Here is a 20,285-nt window from a genome sequence, read left to right on the forward strand (position 1 = left end):
TCCTGTGCCACGTGCCATTGTTATTTCTGTCGAATGAAGACTTATTGTACCGACAGCTGTCACCAGAATAGACTGTGTAAACGCTGATAGATCCCAGTCTGCAGCACCCTGCTGTGTGTGTGTGTGTATCTGCGTGTATGTTTTAGGAGAGAAAAATCGAGACACAACATTCAATACTAAAGATCAATGAATAATCCTGAAGTCACAAGTTTGATTTGTATGTTGTTTATTTTTTTTTTTTCTTCTGAGCCAATTATGTTAAGCTACAGAAAGCAGGGTCATTTTCACAGGTTCTTTCGGACTCCCTAGACCCTTGAATCCTCCATGACCTACTGTACTGTAAGTGCGTCGACTCAATCCAAAAAGTACAGTACTTCACTGCCACACAAAAAAACAGACTACAGAGGAAAAATATCTTTATACAAATAACCTGTGCTTGCAAGAATTTGTCTCTGTGTTTTGTCTGGCCAATGCTGTGTGTCGACAGTCTGACAGAGCTGCTACAGTAAGTGTCCTACTTCCCCAGAGATATTCCCAGTTACTCCCTCTCTCCAGTGCAAAGGCTTCACTGGAGCTTCGACCCAGGGTTCGCCGGTTGAATCAGCTCCATCCCCACCTTGCAGAAAAGGACCGCAGGCTTAACGTCTCCCGCGACATGACCGCAGATACTCAGTCTTACATGTTCCCTTCCCTTATGAAAAAGTAACATCTGCCAATATATCCCGAATCCAAAATATTTAGAACTTATTTTAAATATATGTATAAATATATCACACATAGTACAAAACATATAAATTATTGCAACATTCACATGTGCAATTTTACACATATTGCAGAGAATTTCTACACTTTGACATGTCACACGTCATTTTACAGTATATCATACAGTATATAAAATAAGTTACATGATATATATATATTCCAGTGTATACAGAATATCTTGGCATATATAAAGAATATTTTCTCACATATCTGGATTTGAAGTTCTGGCATGTGTTACTTTATCGTAAGAGTTGTGCTGTCATGTTAGCGGGCCTGGATCATCTGGATGGGTTCTGACTAGTATTGCCCTCAGGCGCAAAGACAGTGTTGATTCTTCTGGACCTGGAAGCCTGTGCATTATTGATAAAAAGAATGATGCCCTTTTCCCTCATGAAACAGATATGAAAACCCTTTGATAGCTCCTGTAGACAACATGGTATGCTCTTTCCCTCACCTGCAGGAATGCCACTTCCAGTGACCATTATGGAAATGAACCACGTGACCTCATCAATCCAATCAGAATGGGGTCTGTATGTGTATGGCAATAACTGTAGCTCAGTCTTCAGTTGATTACACTACAAACTAGTGCTAAACAACTGGCAGGATATTACAAAAATGTTTTTTTCCCCAAATTATTATATTAACAACAAAAAATATACAAGACAGTAATATTATCCTGTGTACGGGGAAAACAACACTGGGAATCCAAATTGATTTCTAGCCATATTTCCATTAGACTATTTGTATCTGAAAACTTTCTGGGCAAGAAAATACAACTCATTCAGACCTTACACAAATAAATGAACAATGAAAAGAGGTTTCACCAATGAATCTTTCCATCCCTGCAAGTCCACCAAACTGCCACAATCCTTTGCTTGATGTTGCTGCTAATGGCCACCATGTCTGCCTCAATCTCAGACCTCTGTCTTGATTCATTTCAGATTTCAACACCATCCAATAGTGAAAAAATCAAACAAAAAATAATTTGAGTAGTTTATAGAATCCCAGGATGTCTCTGTTCTTGTCATTCCCCATAACATCTGTCCCCTGAGCAGGGAAATAAAACCATGAACTGTGCTACTGCGGTCCACAACCCTCTGACATGAACCATGATTAGCTCAGCTAAAGACAAAGGTTCTCCAGCTCAGGTGTTCAGCCATATTCTTACGTTGATGTCACCTTCTGCAGAAGACTCAGATGCCCATCTGAGCTCCACATCAATTGTCTCTGCCATTGGCCACTTTAGGACTGTGAGCTGGAATTCTCCTTCTTGGAAGTCACTTTGAGCTCTAGTGGCACCCCCTGCTGGAGTTATGAGGAGACACAGAATCACTGACTAGCAGCGACAATCTTCCATTTCATTAGACACCAGAGGTTCAGGCGTCAGGACAACAGTATAGATGACATCCCCCAACCAAGCCATGTCCACAAGCCCCTTGAAGGTCACATAGGGAGGGGTGACCTCCCAGCTGCCTCAACCCCCTGCCCCCCCATTGCCCTGGGATCAAGTTCCTGTGACCGTCACCTCTTCTCAGCAGGATCTGTAGCGGGGATGGGGCGGACAGCCAGGGTGTCTGAAGGGGGTGGGACGGTGGATCCTGGAGGCGGGGCTTTCTCTTTAGCTAGACGGGTTTGGAGCTCTGCTCTCCTGGCCAGCGCATCCTTCAGCTGGGTGCGGAACTCCTCGATTCTCTCCTGCAGCTCCTCCAGCTCCTTCTCCCGCGTGGGGGGGCAGGTCAAAGACGGGGCCAGGATGGGGGGCAGGGCTGCTGGACCCCCATTCTCACAGACCTGTCCCGCCACGCCCCCTCCGGCCCCACCCCCTTGTCCCACCCCTTCCTCCAGGTTAGAACGCGCAAGGAGTTTTCGGGTGTTGAGTGTCTCCAGGTTGAAGTGGACCCGCTTGGTGTCCTTGTGCGCCTGGGAAGGCTTGCTGGACTCGTTGCTCCACGTTGCCGTGGTGCCATGGGGGGGCGGGGGTGGGAGGGGTTGCAGTGACGGAAGCTTCTGGACGCTGCTGTTACTGCTGCTGCAAGAGAGAGAGATACCACTTTCAGGCCCACAATGCAACACTACTAGCAGATACTACAAGAATTTTTGTAGCCGATTATCAAATTAAACTTAACTGAGCTTTTCATTTCAGTTTCAGCAATTTTATGGTAATTTTATTGTAAAAGCTGACTCAACACCTAGCGTGAAATTGACTTTTACAATTAATACCACTTTCAGCGTGACAACAAGCACAGTGCCACAAGGCATGGTGTGTAGCTGGTTTCGTTTCTTTCACTGAAAACATCTTCCGCAGGGTTTCATCTGCGCTGGTTTAGCGTCTGCGTTGAAATCGCTGTCTGTTTCATTTCTCTGTGTTCATATTGCCTCTGTTAAAGGTGCAGCCCGTACCTTTTCTCCAAGTTGGCCCTTCGTTTCTTCACGTCTTCGTAGGTCATGTTTAGAGCACGGTGGATTTTCTGAGAGAGTAAAAATCGAACAGTAACTCTGACGTGGGAAGGTAAGGCATTCTAATTTTCCGACCCAAACCCACCTGAAAAATCTGAAGGTGGGCAAATTGCTTTAAATGCTAGTGTGCTTTGCTCTCAAACCTGAGTTACGGAAGTGTTAGATAACTGGAAACTGTCCTGCTTGAGGATGCAAAAGTGCAAAAAAGAATTGCAAAAGTGTAATATTTACTTAATTTCTCAAATTACAGAGCAAGTACCACACTAGATAGTCTGAAGACGGCATCTGTTTCCCTGCTATCATTTCCTTCAGCCATTAGAAGGCAGCATAACCACACATCATTGCACCTGTAGTGGCTTTGACTATACAGGAGAGGGCAGAGTTTCCCAATGTTTGGGGAGATGGACAAGAGAATGAAAACCCATGAAAATGGAACACTGTATTTTCAAAAATACATATTTGCTCATGTCAAATATAATGTTCTCATAAAGCTGCTTTTCATTTCACTGTGAAAACATGTGTGAAAGTATGTTCTGATCTTTTAACGTGACAAGGGCTCCAGCATATATTAAAAGAATGTACCTTTCAGGTGAAATCATTGGCTCAAACATGCACCAACATACATACACACATACATCAATGTCTCAGACACAGACCACTGCCTGAACACCACTTCATTCAACACAGACTTTCTGTAAAATACACCAGGCACGCATATAAAGGCCTCCTACAGGGAGAGCATAAAGATAGTGTGATCCATACTTTGCTGTGTGTAATCTTGAGAGCTCCATTAACACCTCACTGTGACGGCCTGCCACTGACACGTCACTTAGATGAAGTAGCAGAATGTGGCCACACGGGGGCAGCGGCACGCACTCACCTGGCTGGTGTGGAGCCAGTACCTGAGCTTCTGGCGGCGGCGTATGTGGGGCAGGACGAGGCGGAAGAAGGCGTGCTCCCCGGCCAGCGTGAGGAGCGCTCCGGCCACACCCACACACAGCAGCACGAACAGCCCGGAGAAGTGCTGTATGCCCATTTGCAATGTCTGCGGGGGGGGGATAGGGAGAGAGAGAGAGAGAGAGAGAGAGAGAAAGGAAGAGAGGGAGAGAGAGAGAGAGAGAAAGGGAGAGAGGGAGAGCGCGAGAGGGGAGAGAGAGAGAAAGGGAGAGAGGGAGAGAGAGAGAGAGAGAGGGGGAGGGAGAGAGAGAGAGAGAAAGAGAATGAAAGAGTGGGGACAGAAAAAGTAATGGAGAGACAAGAGAGAAAGGGAAAGGGAAAGGAACAGCAAGGGAGAGAGACAGGGTGTTAGAGAATGATGGGGCATGAGAAAAAGAGAGAGGGAGTGGAAGCAACAAAGAAAGAAATGGACATTACATTATTGTCATTTAGCAGACACTCTTATCCAGAGGGAGTTAAATAGGCTACAATTTTTATGTACAGCTGGATATTTACTGTGGCAATTCTGGGTTAAGTACCTTGCCCAAGGGTATAGCAGCAGTGCCCCAGCAGAGAAACTAACCAGCAACCTTTTGGTTATAAGCACCTGCTCATTACCACTATGCTACACTGCCGGCCCTTGTTTGGAACTTTGCCATTACTAACCCATTCATAAAGTGGCGCAGTAATTCTCCCTCTGCCCAGGTCAATCATGGGAATGCGATTAACCTTTAGGGGGCAGTGCAGAGCTGTCTCCGCACAGAGGTCCGCACTGACACGCCCCTTGATTGAGGGATGCGTCTCGGACATGAGGAGGACTCCATCACTCTCCTCCGACGGAACCCCGCTGACTGGAACTAATCAGAATTAAAAAGCATCTCCCCTTTAATTGAAACTGAAGTCACGCTGACATTATCCCAAAGAAACAACGTAAATATAGAGACTTTTGCATCAGCTCACAGCAATTGAACTGGACATATACAGCATGAAGAATTGTAGCCCCCCCCTCCCTCTGCGCTTCACAAAGGACTCTGGAGCAACTTATCTAATGAAAGCTGGACAGATGCTAGGGGGGTGGAAGGCGTAGAAATGAAAATAGCAGATATCCTACCTAGGAGATACCCATCACTCACATTTCTGCATCTTTGCCGCTCAGTTTTAACACGCCTCCCGGGGCTTTGCATTAAACTGTTCGGCATCGGCGCGGCGCCTACCTGTCACAGGTGACAAACTGACTGGAGACACCCTGGCAGCTTATGATGAAGCCCCCCTGCGGTCTGACACCATAATGTCGGAAACATGCATCTGAATAAAGGAGGGGGGGAGGGGCAGGGAAGAGCACTGAAAAATATACACCCACACACCCCCCCCTCAGCAAAAACCCTCCGGAGGGTAAATGCACTCACATCCACATGGCCGACTCGGTCACCTCCCTCCCATAAATAATAAGCGGCCACCGGATAACCCTGCCAAGTCTGTGACAGGCCTCCGAGTGGCCCCCGTGTGATGCAGAGGCTGTTGGGTAATCTGGGATGCAGCGCGTGGAACATCTCATCCCACTGGATGCTCTCGCCCTGTCAGCTCCGTCTCAAAAAAAAAAAAAACCAGCATAGGCCGTTCCGGCGCTCTCGGCTCTCCGCGTCGCTAAAAAGGATTGGGGGTTTTGAGGGAAACGTAAATTAGGAGTAATCTTTTCAAAGCAGGCACGGATACATGTATAATTTCTCAAAACAGAAATGCCAGAATGAAGTCTTTTATCATTTTGCGAACTATATTCTGAGAGGGTAAATGAAGGGTAGTGCATTATAGCTCGCGATTAAGTGCCTGAGTGTCTGTCATTACACTTTAATGCTCTTTAATGTTCCTCGTGTTTTTTTTTCCAGCGGAGAAAATAAACAGTTTCGCTTTTGGTTGGCATCCTTGCAGGGGCCTGTGTGATGCACCAGGCTAAACCCCTTCAAACTGGGCTGACAGCTTTACTGCATCTCTGAGCCGAGGGCGGACCAATAAGCAAATGGAAACCACCTGTATGAAACACAAGCGGCGTCCCCCTCATTTATTGGGGATGTTCGGTCAAGGGGAACACGCAACCCGCTTCACGAGGAATAAACATTTATATGCTCCGTTAATCTTTCTGGCTATAAATCAGGAGCTCGTTTGTTAATTAAGAACACCAGGGATGGTTCCGAGATGAGTGGTCTTGGTGCCGCGCACTGATTGGTCTGCTGGGGTTTCTCCTCTCCGTCTGGAACGCGCCAAATCTCGAGTGCTTTTTATCCATATCGTAAACTGCGTTTCCTTGGCCATGGGCGTAGTGAGACACCTGTCGGACGAGCAGGGACTGCTGGGTAATCTGAAGCGGCACACTGGCAGAACCCCACGGGATACCGAGCTGTCAGAGCCAGCAGAGGCTAAATTAACATTCTTTGATCTGATTAAAACAGCAGCTAATTTTCTTTGTAATTATATTTTTTTATTTGCTTAGCTTAACAGCACCCCCTCCCTCTTTCCCTTTGCATAGGGTACCTACTGAGCCAGGGAGACTTGCATGGGTTTTAAAATTCACATGTCTGTTGAGTTGCAGTGTGAAGGACAGCCTGTTAACTGTTAATTGTTAGTTTGTGTTTGTACCAATAGCAGTTAGCTGTTGTCAGTATAATTACCTGTGTGTGTGAAGCCAGCCATTGGTTAATTGACCACACCTGCCTAATCAGAAAGACATTAAACAGGTGTGCGGGTGCTGCTAAAATACTCCTGTGAGCAGCTTGTGGTTTGTACATTTGGTCCTTCTGTTGTGTTTTGTGAGAGGCATTGGCCAGCTTCCTCACATGCACACAGAGAAATATTTCCGGGTGGAAATTCTGAATAAGCACCTTAATCCAAGCCGTAATGGTAGTGCATCACCTGAGATTTGAGCCTACAACCTCCTGGCACGCTTATGCTTACAAAACAGTCAAGCTCATCCAGGAATCTGTTGGCGGGGGCGAAAGAGAGCAGCCGGAGACACAGCAGCGCGGACTAACGAGGTGGCAGAGTGACAGAGGGGTCTCGGATTATTCCGGCTGGTTTACAGAGAGAGCAGGTCTTCGTTCGCATTAATCGTCTGACGCGTGGGCCGGGGCTTATTGCGCCTAATGCACTGCAGCAGACCGCACTCTGATGGGCCAGGAATAAACTGGCCAGAAATAAATGATATCCTGTTAGGCTAAAAACAAAGGCAGTGTTGCGTGTCCCCATGCAGACGCTCCTGTAATTACAAACTCGAGCACTCAGGAAAGAGCACCTGGGGCTATCCTCACAAATAAAAAAAAAAAAAAATCTACCAGGAGTTTCCTGATCGTTTAGCATGCTCGTCCAGCCAGAACTTGAAAATTAATTTGAAGTTTTCTGGAGAAAAAAAAGGAGGCGAGTACTTGAAAATGAGCCCTGGGGTAAAATGTTTTATTAAATTCCGTGCCAACCACTCTCTTGAGCAAGACAGATACCTGGGAAGTCCAATGGGACACTTTCCCCGGGTTTTCCCCATTTTCCCCATCTTGCCGAAGCTGAAAAAGTGTGTTACTGCCTCTAGCTTCATCTCACATCTTGACCCACTCCTCTCCTCTCTACCGCAGACACACGTCATTCATCTCCCATGCTGAAGAGGGCGCTGTCCTGCGATGCTGGCTCACCTCTGTCACGGCAAAGACCCTCTTCCCACAGGGGACCACCTTGTACCACTTGTCATGCAGCATGTCCATGTAGCCGTCCGACTTGTAGCGGCTGATGAAGGCAGACAGGTTGGAGGTGAGGGGGGAGTTCTGGGGCAGTCCAATTCCATAGCCTGTAAGACAAGGACAAGAAGTGACATGAAGGACAAGAAGTCATGTGACACAGGGGTCAACACCAGTACTCCACAGTGGAATAAAGCAGCTTCTGTCCTGAAAGTCTATAACTCAACAGGGTCTCGAGCTCTGGGGCTCTAACAACAGGGGAGAGAAACTAAATTGGTTCAATCAAGACAGGATTAGCGGTTTACTCGAGAGCCTTACAGGAACAAAAACCTGCAGGAACTGCAGCCATCCGGGACGGGGGCTGAGTGGTCCCGGATGGAGGAGAACCAAGTCTTCACTGTCCTACCGCGGGAGGTCCTGCAGGATGCTGATAAATGAGGGGGACCCACACGCTGTTTGAGCTCCTACAGATGCCTTTATTGCAAGGTGAAAGAAAAGTTGGTAAAAATGGGTTTGTTTCACCTTGCATTAAAGTGCATTTGTGGGAGCTACAAGTGTGCAGGAAGTGGAAAAGCATACACCTTCTGTTGGACCTTGAGATGTATCTGTTTATATAAGATGACATTTGAAAGACCCCACACTTAGTTGCTGTTCGGAAAAGTTCACCTTTAATGTCTCCATCTTTCCTGCACTCATAGTGCTGATCCTTTACTTTCTTCTTCGTTTTCTTTGATGTTTTTAATGAGAATATTCATGAAAATAAAAGGAAGGGCCGTCATCACTCTCCTGGGGTGTGCGGGGACAAAACAGTCACTTCCGTACATTTCGAACACCGAGCACCACGCTTCAGCGCCGTACGAGTTCAGTACGGCAGCGCCGACCAGGGATTAGACGGCGAGAAAGAGCAAAGAGAGACAGGAATGCATGCGGGCCTAGAAAATTAAATAAAGGAAGAAACAGGATGGAAGGTTGTGCAGGTCCGCTCTCGTACGGCGATGGGAGGCGGCGCGCGGCGGCCTTTGCCCCATGCTGTCGGAGCGGAATGAGTCACCTTCAGTGTTCACGCCAATCAGCGCCGGCCGCTCCTCGGGACGACAAGCAGAGACACGGATATTATTCAGTCGGGGTGACAGAGCGGGCCAGCACCGGCCGGCCCTGTCACGCGGAGCTCGCCGGAGCCGTGAGGGCGCAAGAGTTACGAGAGAGAGAGGGGGAGAGAGTGTGCTCGATCACACGTCAGCCCCGCCCACACACCCTGCCTCCCCCATCCCCTCCCACCCCCTTCACCTCATCCCCATTACACCCCCTCACCGCCTGGCTCCGGGAAAACAAACTAACCCGACCCGCTCCCGAGGTCTTCCGGAGAGAGCTGTAATAGTCTTAATGGAGTGTGTCTGACAGGACGGGGGAGGGGCGGGGGGATTCCGCCGTGACCCCAAACTCCGCAGCTCCGGGCCCCCCCCCTGCTGCACAGGACACTGCCGGTGCAGACGCTGCGCTTGAGGAAACAGGGTTCTCTCTCTGACTGATGGAGTCATTCAGGTTCCCGATGGCTTTAATCACAAACGCTACAGGATGCTCACTGATGCGTCAGTCCTACGCCCAGGCTCTCTCTCTCTGGCCCTGTCTTTGTGCTTGCGCTGGGAGCGAGTACGCGCCGCCCTTACAGTAATGGACGCCAGCGCAGAGAGAGGCCGTGTACTCTCCCATTGTGCCTGGAGACGGAGGGAGAACAAACAGAACAAAAGTCCTTTTCTGTCCTGCTGTTTTTAAAGGCGGGGCGCCGGAGCACCCGGAGGAAACCTTTCTTAAAACTTTAAAAGGCAGTGTAAGCAGAGGAACCCCAGGTAGGCCATGCGGACACGCTGGGTTGATAGGACAGCACTTTAATGGCCACTCACTAGATACACTTTGGATACAACAGACAAATTTCCCTGGGGATAACTTTCACATAGTTCTTGACTTTTTTTTTGAAAAGCTTAATATGACTTCAAAAGCTTCCAATTAGGTCATTAGACACCTTATATAACATTCAGGAAATGGCTCTGGATGTCATTTTAAAGCAGTCCCCTGTAAGCTGAAAAAGGCACTCTCAGTGAACTGAAGTTTTTCAGTACGGTGCTATGCATCTGCAATGACCCTTAAGAATACATGGCTTTTAATTGATGATGATAATGAGAAAGATAGAGATGGAGGGGAGAGGAGGTGACAGCCCTCACCTTCGATGGCGAATGGCTTGCCCACGGTGAGCAGTTTGCAGTCTGCGTCAATGGACACCTCGTAATCCAGCAGAGCCTTGTCCATGATAAAGGCGTCAAGCTGAGGGGGATCTGTCCTTCAACACACAGGGGGGAGGGGTTACAGAGGCAGCCCACACACACGCATGCACGCACACACGCATACACCACATGCATGCACACATACACGCGCGCACACACACACACAGACACACATGCATGCACACATACACACGCGCACGCACACGCATGCATGTGCACAGACACAAACACAGCACACACGTGCATGCACGTACACACACACACACATACGCGCATACACGGTCACACACATACCCACACATGCGCGCGCGCATACACGGACACAGGCACACAAGTGCTTTCAGGCTGTCAAAATGTAACATCAAATTCAGCCAGAGTTATTTCAGTGCATTTAACACACCATTTAACAGAATAAATACCATGCAGATAAAAACCGGGGAATCACGAAGCTTTAGAGCAATACACAGTAAAATAACAACTATGAAGACAAGACACCCTACCTTAACTACAGAATGTGAAAGACTGGCTGAGCTAGCTAACTCCTGAGAAATGACGGAGAGAGAGCTCAAACATCCTGGGAGGGAATAATCTACCCAGAAAATGTAATTCAAACAGCAGTGTAAGGAAGCGCTCAGACGCATGAATGTATATAGAAACAGGACGTGTCCGGGAGACATTCTCCCCTCTATGCACACAAGAGCTCCCCCCGGGTCCCGGGCAGAGCAGAGGAGAAACCAGATTGTCGCCTCAGGCAGACTTGTTTTCTGCAGTTACTTATGACTCCCTGCTCTGGCCTCCATCTCGTCCTCAATATATTAAAGTTTAAAAAGATCAGAGGTGCTGGGGGCTTAAAAACCGGCCACTTGTTATGGCCCGGCCTGTCGTAATAATGCCCATAATAACCTGAAAGAGGCCTGATGTAACGTGGCCGTTGTTCCTTTCGCAGACGAGGGGAACATGTTTTACCTTTGGCGCAACGAGATCCCGAAAAATGAGGGAGCGCCGCAGTCCCACCCCCACCCCCACCCCCATCCCTCACAGCTTGAAAAAAAAAATTATTTTTGTTTCTCCTCTTTTTTTTCCTCCTCACTTCATTGCTGGCCGGGACTCGGCGCCCGAGCCTGCTGCTCTTCAGCTCGTCTCCGGCTGTGTGACAGGGGCTTTCACGGCACCGTGAAGCAAACAGGCGCACTTTCCCTGCAGAGTTCGCCCAAATTCGAGGGGGTGGTGTGGGGGGGCTCGCAAACTCCTCTCTGACAGGACAGGCATGGAGACCGGAGCTGCTCCGTGTCACATTTTTCGCTGCCGGCAATTACTGTCATTCTAGAGCCACTTCTGCTCTCCAAACACATAAACAACCGAAAGGATTATAAGGTCTCAGAGTAATTAACACTTTGGATAGGCGCACCTCGGCGGCAGACTTTTGTTGAAAGGTGTTTCCCACATCATCGCCACAAGTATGGGGACAGTACTTATCTGTTTAGTAATTACTTATTTGCTTATCCAAGCACTTGCAGAGCTTATGTTAGCCATTCATACAAGTGGCTGTCTACTTAGGCTCCTTACGATAAGTAAGGGACTCAAGGACTTAAAATCTGCAATCTACTGGTTACAGCTCTAGTTTGGTAATGACTGTGCTACACTGATGTTGCTCCATTTTTTACGTTGATTGCTGGCTAATCTTCACCTGAGGTTTATGCAGAAGGTTTTCCGATTTATTATCCAATCATCATGGATTAACTCCCAGAGGAACAGACAGTTCCTTGACACCCTGTGAGAAAGGTGCTTTGATTGGCCCGTCCGATTGTAAGACCCGCTCTCTGATTGGCTCATACTTTAATGTGGAGACACTGTTGGATGTGGTAGGCTTATTAACATGTCTCATGCATTTGTGCATCACGGGGAAGCTCTTCGTCGTGATTGGACTGCTCATGTTAAAGACCCTCCCCTCAGCTTGCTCTCACTGGCTCTTACTTGAGTGTGGAGACACCGGCGGGCGTGGTTGGTTCATTATAGCGTCTCATGTACTCGTGCATCTCCGGGAAGCTTTTCTTCATGTAATCCTCCGCACTGCTCTCTCGGACCGTACCAAACCGGAACCCCCGAGAGGGGTGATGGAGCTGAAGGGGGGTGGGGGGGGGGGGGGTAGATTATTAGCTGTGCTTATTCTGTTCTTGTCCTACTGCCTTCCTATGTCTCTTTCTGTTTGATATGTATATGCTTTGGAAACATACATTAATTTCGTCATGCCGATTAAGCAAACTGAAATTAAAACTGAAGCTGAGGAAAGACAGAAAGGAGAGAAAGAGCAGAGAGGAGGAGAAACAGAGACGGAGAGGGAGGAGGATATACAGGGGCCGAGACAGACGGAGAGGTTGGAGAGGAGGACAAAGAGACAGTGGGAGCTGAGGAGAGAAGGGCGGAAGGTAGAGGGAATGAAAGAGATGGGGAGAGACACACAGAGACAGAGAAAGAGGGAGAGGTGAGAGGAGGAGAAAGAAGAGCATGGATCGAGAGGGAGGGAGAGGGAAAAGGAGGGAAAGGGGGAAAAGGAGAGAGACGGAGGAAAGAGAGACAGAGATGGAAAGGGTTTTCTAATTTATTATCCAGTCATAGTGGATTAACTCCCAGAGGAAGAGACTGTTCCTTAGCACCCGGTGAGAAAGGTGCTTTGATTGGACCGCTCGTATTAAAGACCCACGCTCTGATTGGCTCTTACTTGAGTGCGGAGGGACTGTTGGGCGTGGTGGGCTCATTAACATGTGTCAAGAAAGAGGAGGATGGGCTAAGAGGCAGGGACAGAGAGAGGGAAAGGGAGGGAGAGGGGGAAAGGAGAGAGGGGAAAGAAAGAGAAACAGAGAAAGAGAAGGAGAAGGGGAGGACAAGAGAGAAATGGAGAGAGAAACAGATGGTGCCATTTCCTGCTATTAATGTATCATAGTCTACCTAGGGGTGACTGCCTTGGTAAACAGCTTGTTCACAATATCATCTTACAAAAGAGACACAGACATGCAGCTCTGTCTAAACCTCATCCGGAGTCCCTCTGAGACTTCTCGGATTTTGGCAAAGTCACCCGGTGGCAGCAGCAGCACAGAGCAGACACTTGGCTGCTCCTCACCTTGCTGTCGTGGATCCCTGAGAGCTCCTCGAAGGTCTTCTCCCCGACCATGACAGCCGCCAGGTTGGCAGTGTAGCTGGACAGCACCAGCAGGCAGAAGATGGCCCACAGGTTCATGAGGAAGCGGCCGGTCCAGCACTTGGGCGTCTTGCTGGAGACGGTGCGGCCGAACAGGATGGCGTAGCACAGGTTGAGGGCGGAGGAGTAGGAGAACACCCGGACCCGGTTGCGCCCGTGGGGCGTCATGCCGAAGGGGCTCTTCCACTCGTAGAGGGTGAGGAAGAGAGCGGTGATGTGCAGCGCCACGAAGATGCCCACCCACATGGTCCAGTGCAGCGGCCACATGAAGGCGCCGATGGGGGCAGCCGTGTCCTTGCTGCGCACCAGGATGCCCAGGCTGGTGGAGAAGAAGGGGCTGGTGTAGTCGATGACCTTGCTGCGGGCGGAGTTCATGCTGAAGCTGGTGACGGCCATGTCGGCCCCGCCCCTCAGCAGGTCACCCACCAGCCCCGTCCAGCGGCCGCCCTTCAGCGCCCCGTACTTGCCGTCGCCGACGATGTAGAGGTCAAACTCGAATGAGAGGTCCTCGGCCAGCTTCTCCAGCAGGTCGATGCAGTAGCCGTAGCAGCACTTGCGGATGCTGGCCCGCAGGAAGCTGCTGTTGTTGCCCTGCGCCAGCTCCAGGAAGAGCCGGTCCAGCACCTCGGTGCTGTTGGTGCGGGGGTCCAGGCACAGCTGCCCCGCGGGGCAGTTCCCCTCATCGTCCGCCTCCCGCGTGAACACGAACGGGTGCTCCACCAGCGTCACCACCCGCAGACGGCTCCCCGCCACCGGCAGCCCCGCCCTCCACCGCCCGCCCTTCCTGCTGCCCCGCCCCGCCTCCGTCCGCTGAGGCTGGGTGGGCCCCGGCCACACCCCCCGATCCTCCGCCTGCAGGCGGCCCCCGTCCCAGCTGGCCACTGTCACCCAGGTGGGCTGCCCCATGGCGTCCCGCTGCAGGCTCCAGACGTGCAGCCGCTGGGACGTCAGCACGCGGGACGCCCCCCGCTGCACCCGCACCGGGCCCGTCAGGCCCGTGAAGGAGGTGTTGGACAGAAACCTGGGGGACGCAGAGGAAGGGTTTTAGCGTTAATGCACATGGAGTTAATGCACCAGAGGTAGTGGGGGGTGGTGGTGGGGGTGATGCTCGAACTCCCGTTTGAGCGGAGCTATCACGCACCATAAATCACTGCCTCACGCGCACGTACTCAGGAAACGACCTTGCTCTCCGTGGCGAAACTTCACAACTGGTTCAGATCAGTGACTCACTGATAACACCAGATAACTCTGCTCTTTCGGGGGCTCCCATGACGCCACTCTCTCCCATCACTACTAATGGGCTCTGAATTAATCCATTAAAGATCAAACGGCAAACGCCTAGCTTTCTCCACTTGTCCGGATCTCCTCCGGTTCACACAAGGGACACCACATGGAGGCACAGGCATGTATCTGAATTAAGATAAAGTTCTCTGAGCTGGGGGGGGGCTGGGTGGGTGGGAGTGGGGAGAGAGAGACATGCTAGGCTGCTTCTGTAATCCACACCTGTGTTCGAACCCACTTGGGGATGAGAGTCAGTGCGCAGAAACAGCGCGCCACACCATGAATACCACTGCTGCTGCGACTACGGTGAGCCCGGTTATAACTCAGCAGGGACCAGCCGCCTTTGACAAGGTTTTCCATTTTTCACCGCAGAACTGCAATACCCCCCCCCCCCCACCCCCCCATGCTTTAAAGCGTACACGCTCTCGCGGCGTTTGTGTGCTTGACGAACAGTCTCACTCTGCCCCTTTCCTTGGGTCTACTCCTGGCTGAGCGAGCTTGTAAATTGGCGGAGGGGAAATGGCTCGGAACATTAAACAGATCTGAGAGGCAAACAGAGCCGCGGCGTACACACACACACACACACACACACACACACACACACACGCACACACACACACACGCACACACACACGCGCACGCACTTGACGGGGAGCGGAAACACGGAGTGGCTCGACTGCAGAGCGCTTTAGCATTCCGCTCCGACCCCCTCCTCCACGCGCTGTTGTGCAGCTCCACAGACTATTGATCCGAATGTTTAGTCGCCTGTCGTACCACGAGTTAACCCCCCATTTGATAACTGCGAGGTAATGAACCTGGAGGGCCCGTTTGGTGGCGCCAGTAACGCAGAGGGGAAGTAAGTGCGAAAACCTGCCCCTTCCCAGAGCTGTCTGCTTGGATCGATTTTCTGTAAATATGTAAACTTGAGTCTAAACCTGCATACCAAACAGGGTGACTCATTAAAAGCACTGAGAGTATTAAGCGATTTTTTTTTTTTTTAATTTGCTGTTGCAGGCTCGAGATTTAGTCAAAAACGTAACAGGTCACGGAGAGTGCAATTAAGTTTTTGCATGTTTCCCTCTTTTAATGACATGTGTAACTTTTAAGCCGTAGCCGCAACTTCTGTTTTTCTGTTTTTTTGTTTTTTTTTGTTGTTGCTGTTGAACACAGATGCAGTGCAGTGTTCTTTCATTCTCCTTTCTGGGAGAGATAAACACCCATGTCAGCTCGCTTTGTACTGAGATACTGTGTGGGGGAGCTGGCTACCGCCTGAACCGATAAGAACTTTCCTCCCCGTTCTGGAAGTTAAGAGAGCTCGGGAATAAAGCTTAAAGCTTCCACATGGGTTAGCATTCTGCTTCCGTTTTTCTATAAACTCTAAAGCATTTTCACTCCCAGCTCTGAGTTGGACATCTCTCGCGCCCTTAAGCAGATATTTAGCATTCACCATACCTTGGCCTTAAAGACCCCTACTGTGTACTCCACTCCAAACACAAATCAGCTTTTCAGCAAGTCCCTGTATCTACCTTTTAGTGGCTTCCAGATACAGAATTGTAAAATTCAATGTTCATCAATCAATATGTGCAACTATCAGAGCAGCCACCAGATGAATGTTTAAAAATTTCCCCAAGCTTTTTCAATTTGTTTGGATGAATAAAGGAAAAGCAGATTTGTTTTTCTCTCTGAGGGTGGCGTGGCTGTGAGGCAGGTTTACCTGGCCAGGTACTGGCCCGAAGAGAGCACCTCGTGCTTGTTGGGCTTGTCGTAGCAGTTGACCATGTTCTGGATCAGAGCCAGGTCGGGCCGCACCACGGTCGCCGCGGAGACAGCCCGGCCAAGCAGCTGGAGGGCGTCGCGGATGTAGAAGTGCAGCGGCTTGCGGTCGACCTCGCCGTATGCCAGCAGGCCCAGGGGGGCGCCGATGGAGTGCAGGGCGTCCGGACTCAGAGGGTTACCCATAATCCAGTGCAGCGCGGGCAGGGCGGGGCCGAGCTCGCCGGCGCTGCGCAGCACGGACGCCACGCATAGGGGGTCGCCCCCGAAGAGCAGCACCACGGCCGAGGGGCCGCGGGACCGGCTCAGGTGCTCCAGCAGGAAGTCCGTCAGCTCCGCCTCCTCCTCCTCCGCGGCGCGGGTCAGGTTGAGGGTGGCCTGCAGGCGCCAGCGCGTCGCCCCCACGCCCTGTCGCCCGTGAAGTTCCAGCGCCTCCAGCACGCCCGCCTCCTCCCAGCCGCCACACAGCAGGGCCACGCCCTCCTGCCACCCGCCCCGCTCCAGAACGCCGAGTAGCAGCTGCGCCAGGCCCGACGGGGGCGTCCGGGTCACCATCTGCAGGTGGAACCGGTTCTGGGGGACAAAGCGACACCACTGATTACGCTGTTACACCGGGTGAGCTATGGCAGCACACCAGAACCTAAAGGGTTAATAGAAAACATGAGCACACAGTTTAACAACTGCAGGTTTCAGCCATGGCCTTTAGAAAAAGATGCACCAGCAGCTCAGGCTACTTGTCTATGTGTCAGAGTTCCATATAGCCACACTGTGTAACTGCACAGTGGATTGATGTAGATTTCAAATGTCAAAGGGCAGTTCCCTGTCACATTCACAGGTTCAACAGCTCAGACACAGACCGGGCCATTTCAGTTGCGTCTCTGAAACGTGGAAAATCAAGGTGTTGCAGCTCAAAAAAGTGAACTTTTTTTTGACAAATACATTAATCTCTATCATTTCACAAAATGAATCAATGAGATGCTATAAAACGGATCCTTGCTGTACAATTAAGTTATTTGATCAACATTATTCTTTTACCCTATATTTGGTTGGAATAATTTTACGTATTTTTCTCTGTCCCTGCTTTAATTTGGTGCCGACTGATCCGCTTTAACGAATTGATTATGAAATAAGAAGTGAGCTGGAAGCACAGATAATGAAACGATTTCATCTGAAGATTAAAGATTTTTCGCTTCATACTTTTTTTCATAATATCTTTCTTGCATTGATTTAGTTCATTGCAGTAACTTGGGTGAATGATTTGCTCTGAAGCACATATGCACAGTTATAAAAGATTGAAAAAAAATCCCAGCACTTACATAAGATATGAATTCCAAACTTACAGTTATCAGTACTGGTATCAGAATCAGCAGATACGGTTGGGTCAATACTGGCATATTGATTCTTCCCAAAGTGAAAGGTATAAGTGGCCTTGACTGTGAGATAGATACAGTATCTACCTTCGAGCAGCAGGCAGAAACAGACATTTATCAAATATATTGGAATCAACATTACATTACATTTACATTATTTTCATTTAGCAGGCACTCTTATTCAGAGGTTACAATTTTATGGTACCCATTTGTACAGCTGGATATTTACTGAGGCAATTCAGGGTTAAGTACCATGAATAAGGGCACAGCAGCAGTGTCTCGGTGGGGACTTGAACTGGCAACCTTTTGGCTACCACTATGCCACACTTTGCCGTACTGCCACACTGGCACCAACATACACCTCAAACATCCAGACAACGCTGTCAGAAAGACACAGCAGTAGATTCTAGACCCTTACTGTTAAAAAAAATGGCAAGACATTTTAACCCCACCCCAGCCATACACCACAAATGGCGCCATACTCTAGCTCTTTCTCAGAAACCCGCCGTGACGGGCCTCTCAGGGTCTCCACCACCTCACACTTCACAGGAGATGGGAAAAGTAATCGCTATTCACGCTGATTAGGAGCGGCGTTCCCCTACCCTGCGTGACTCCCGACCGCCATCTGCTGCCTTAACGATCATCGCCCAGATTTTTTAGTCTGCAGAAGCCGGCAAAAAAATCACAGAATGTTTGGATTCGTACGTCAGAGTGGTGCCACACCAATATTACCAATACCACACCAGAGAGAGAGTGAGGTCGGACACTGTCTTCATTGAAGAAGACAAAAGCGCATGGCCTGTTATGTGAATGAGCGAAATTAAACAGGAGAACATGAATTTGGGGCATCTCGAAAACGGGAGCCCTGTGGTGCTGGGTCCTGCGCAGAGATGGCCTCTCAGAAGGGGGCTGTCAGCCGGGCGCTGTGTGTGTGCACGCCGGGGGGTGGGAAAGGGGGGGGCAGAAAAAAAAACCAGCAGCTGGTGAAAGGAAAGTGTTTGAACACAGCGGGAGGCAGAGGAGGGAAAAGAAGAGGGACCTTCTCTGCTGGAGGAGGCAGGACGTCAGCACCTCTGTGACCGGAATGCTACAGAGACCTCCGGCTGAGAGTCACACCCCACTTTCATTTCCGCAGGCACTAACAAAAAAATTTAAACCTTGCTTATAACTCGATTGCCATGCAGACTGAACTTCACCCTTGGAGCTACCAAAAAATGCAAAAACACACAAAGTATCCCAGTATCATTAAGCACACAGTTTATACAGTAAGAAATGCTGATGAGATTGCTGTATGAAGCACCTCCAGAGAAGATGTGTCAGAGACAATATGAAACAGGAGAACAGAAGAAGGAAGTCCCAAAGTAAGGGACAGAAGCTGGGAAAAGAAAACCATCTCCACTGACTTTCTTTACACACTATTTAATGCCATCATTTATGTGCTTTACAGATTCTCTTTGTTTATCTTTGTTGAGGTATATTGCTGATGCATACAGCAGGACATGCACTTAAGCAATTTTCTGGAAGGTGCCACAGCCCTACTGTACCTAAGAATCAAACCTGCAAACCTCTGGCCTTGACTCTTGCTATGACATGGTAATATCACAATCATATTACTGTAACAGTAGCAAACATGTGTCCACAGGGGGCAGAATAGGGATCGTGCACACACGCACACATATATGCATGCACACACTCAAAACACCAGAATTCCACCTCTACACAACTGCTAACTTTAAAAAGGTTTCAGATCCTGACTTTGTAGAGAACGATGGGTTGTGAAGAGTGGTATTAGTCCCATATTACCAGCATTAGTCTTCGAGCTCAGCTCAGGCTGTCCAGTCAGCAAAATGGTGCAACGTGATGTGTGCTAAAACAAACCTAAAGCAACAACGTTCATAAACATTTCATAAGCAAGTCACTCTGACAAAATAAAAAAGCACAACAATAAGCAGATTTTTCCCACTCCTCTTTCATCTCTGAAATGCTCCACTTATCTTGGCTTTACAGAGCTGGCTTTCATGCGATCTCTTTTCTTTGCTCATTCTTCATTCTTTCCCCATTTCAAACGGCCTTGTTTATCTGCGAGGAACGGTCCAGCCGGTGCTGACTGCTTGCTTTGTCAGAGGGCAAGCCGTGGCCATGCGCTCACACGCGTTCTACATAAACACTCGGAGCAACGCGGCGTGTGAACACTGTCTGAAAGAGCCATCAGGATGCTGTCCTCTTGATTTACCCACTTCAGCTGAAATGGCGGGAAATGGATTGCACTTCGAGACACATTTGTCAGAATGAGAACACCTCTATTTGACTTGGATAAACTGATTGTACACAGCCGTGAGGTATTGACTCTGTCTTTTATGGGATCCTTTCTTCAGGCAAAATGACAGCTTGGGACAGAGAACAGCTACGGTCACACAACCTTGTGATAAGCAACCGATAAGCAGGCAAAATCAGAGAATGGGGAAGGGGGTTGGGAAACCACAGCAAACAAACATAAAAATGAGTGAATGAATCACTG

General features: G+C 49.4%; 1 protein-coding gene across 1 annotated transcript in view; it reads right to left on the minus strand.

The window, feature by feature from the left end:
* Positions 1 to 2,283: 2,283 nt before the first annotated feature.
* LOC118795408 (glutamate receptor ionotropic, NMDA 3B-like) overlaps positions 2,284 to 20,285 on the minus strand; it is a 45,693-nt gene continuing 27,691 nt past the window's right edge. Inside the window, exons 2-9 of the mRNA XM_036553867.1 lie at positions 16,339 to 16,970; positions 13,266 to 14,364; positions 12,122 to 12,267; positions 10,088 to 10,203; positions 7,827 to 7,978; positions 4,100 to 4,264; positions 3,163 to 3,230; positions 2,284 to 2,788 (exon numbers count right to left, since the gene is read on the minus strand). Coding sequence (XP_036409760.1) covers positions 2,284 to 2,788; positions 3,163 to 3,230; positions 4,100 to 4,264; positions 7,827 to 7,978; positions 10,088 to 10,203; positions 12,122 to 12,267; positions 13,266 to 14,364; positions 16,339 to 16,970 — 2,883 coding nt within the window. The remainder of the gene's footprint in view (positions 2,789 to 3,162; positions 3,231 to 4,099; positions 4,265 to 7,826; positions 7,979 to 10,087; positions 10,204 to 12,121; positions 12,268 to 13,265; positions 14,365 to 16,338; positions 16,971 to 20,285) is intronic.

This window comes from Megalops cyprinoides, chromosome 20, assembly GCF_013368585.1.
Source record: "Megalops cyprinoides isolate fMegCyp1 chromosome 20, fMegCyp1.pri, whole genome shotgun sequence".
Taxonomy (NCBI): domain Eukaryota; kingdom Metazoa; phylum Chordata; class Actinopteri; order Elopiformes; family Megalopidae; genus Megalops; species Megalops cyprinoides.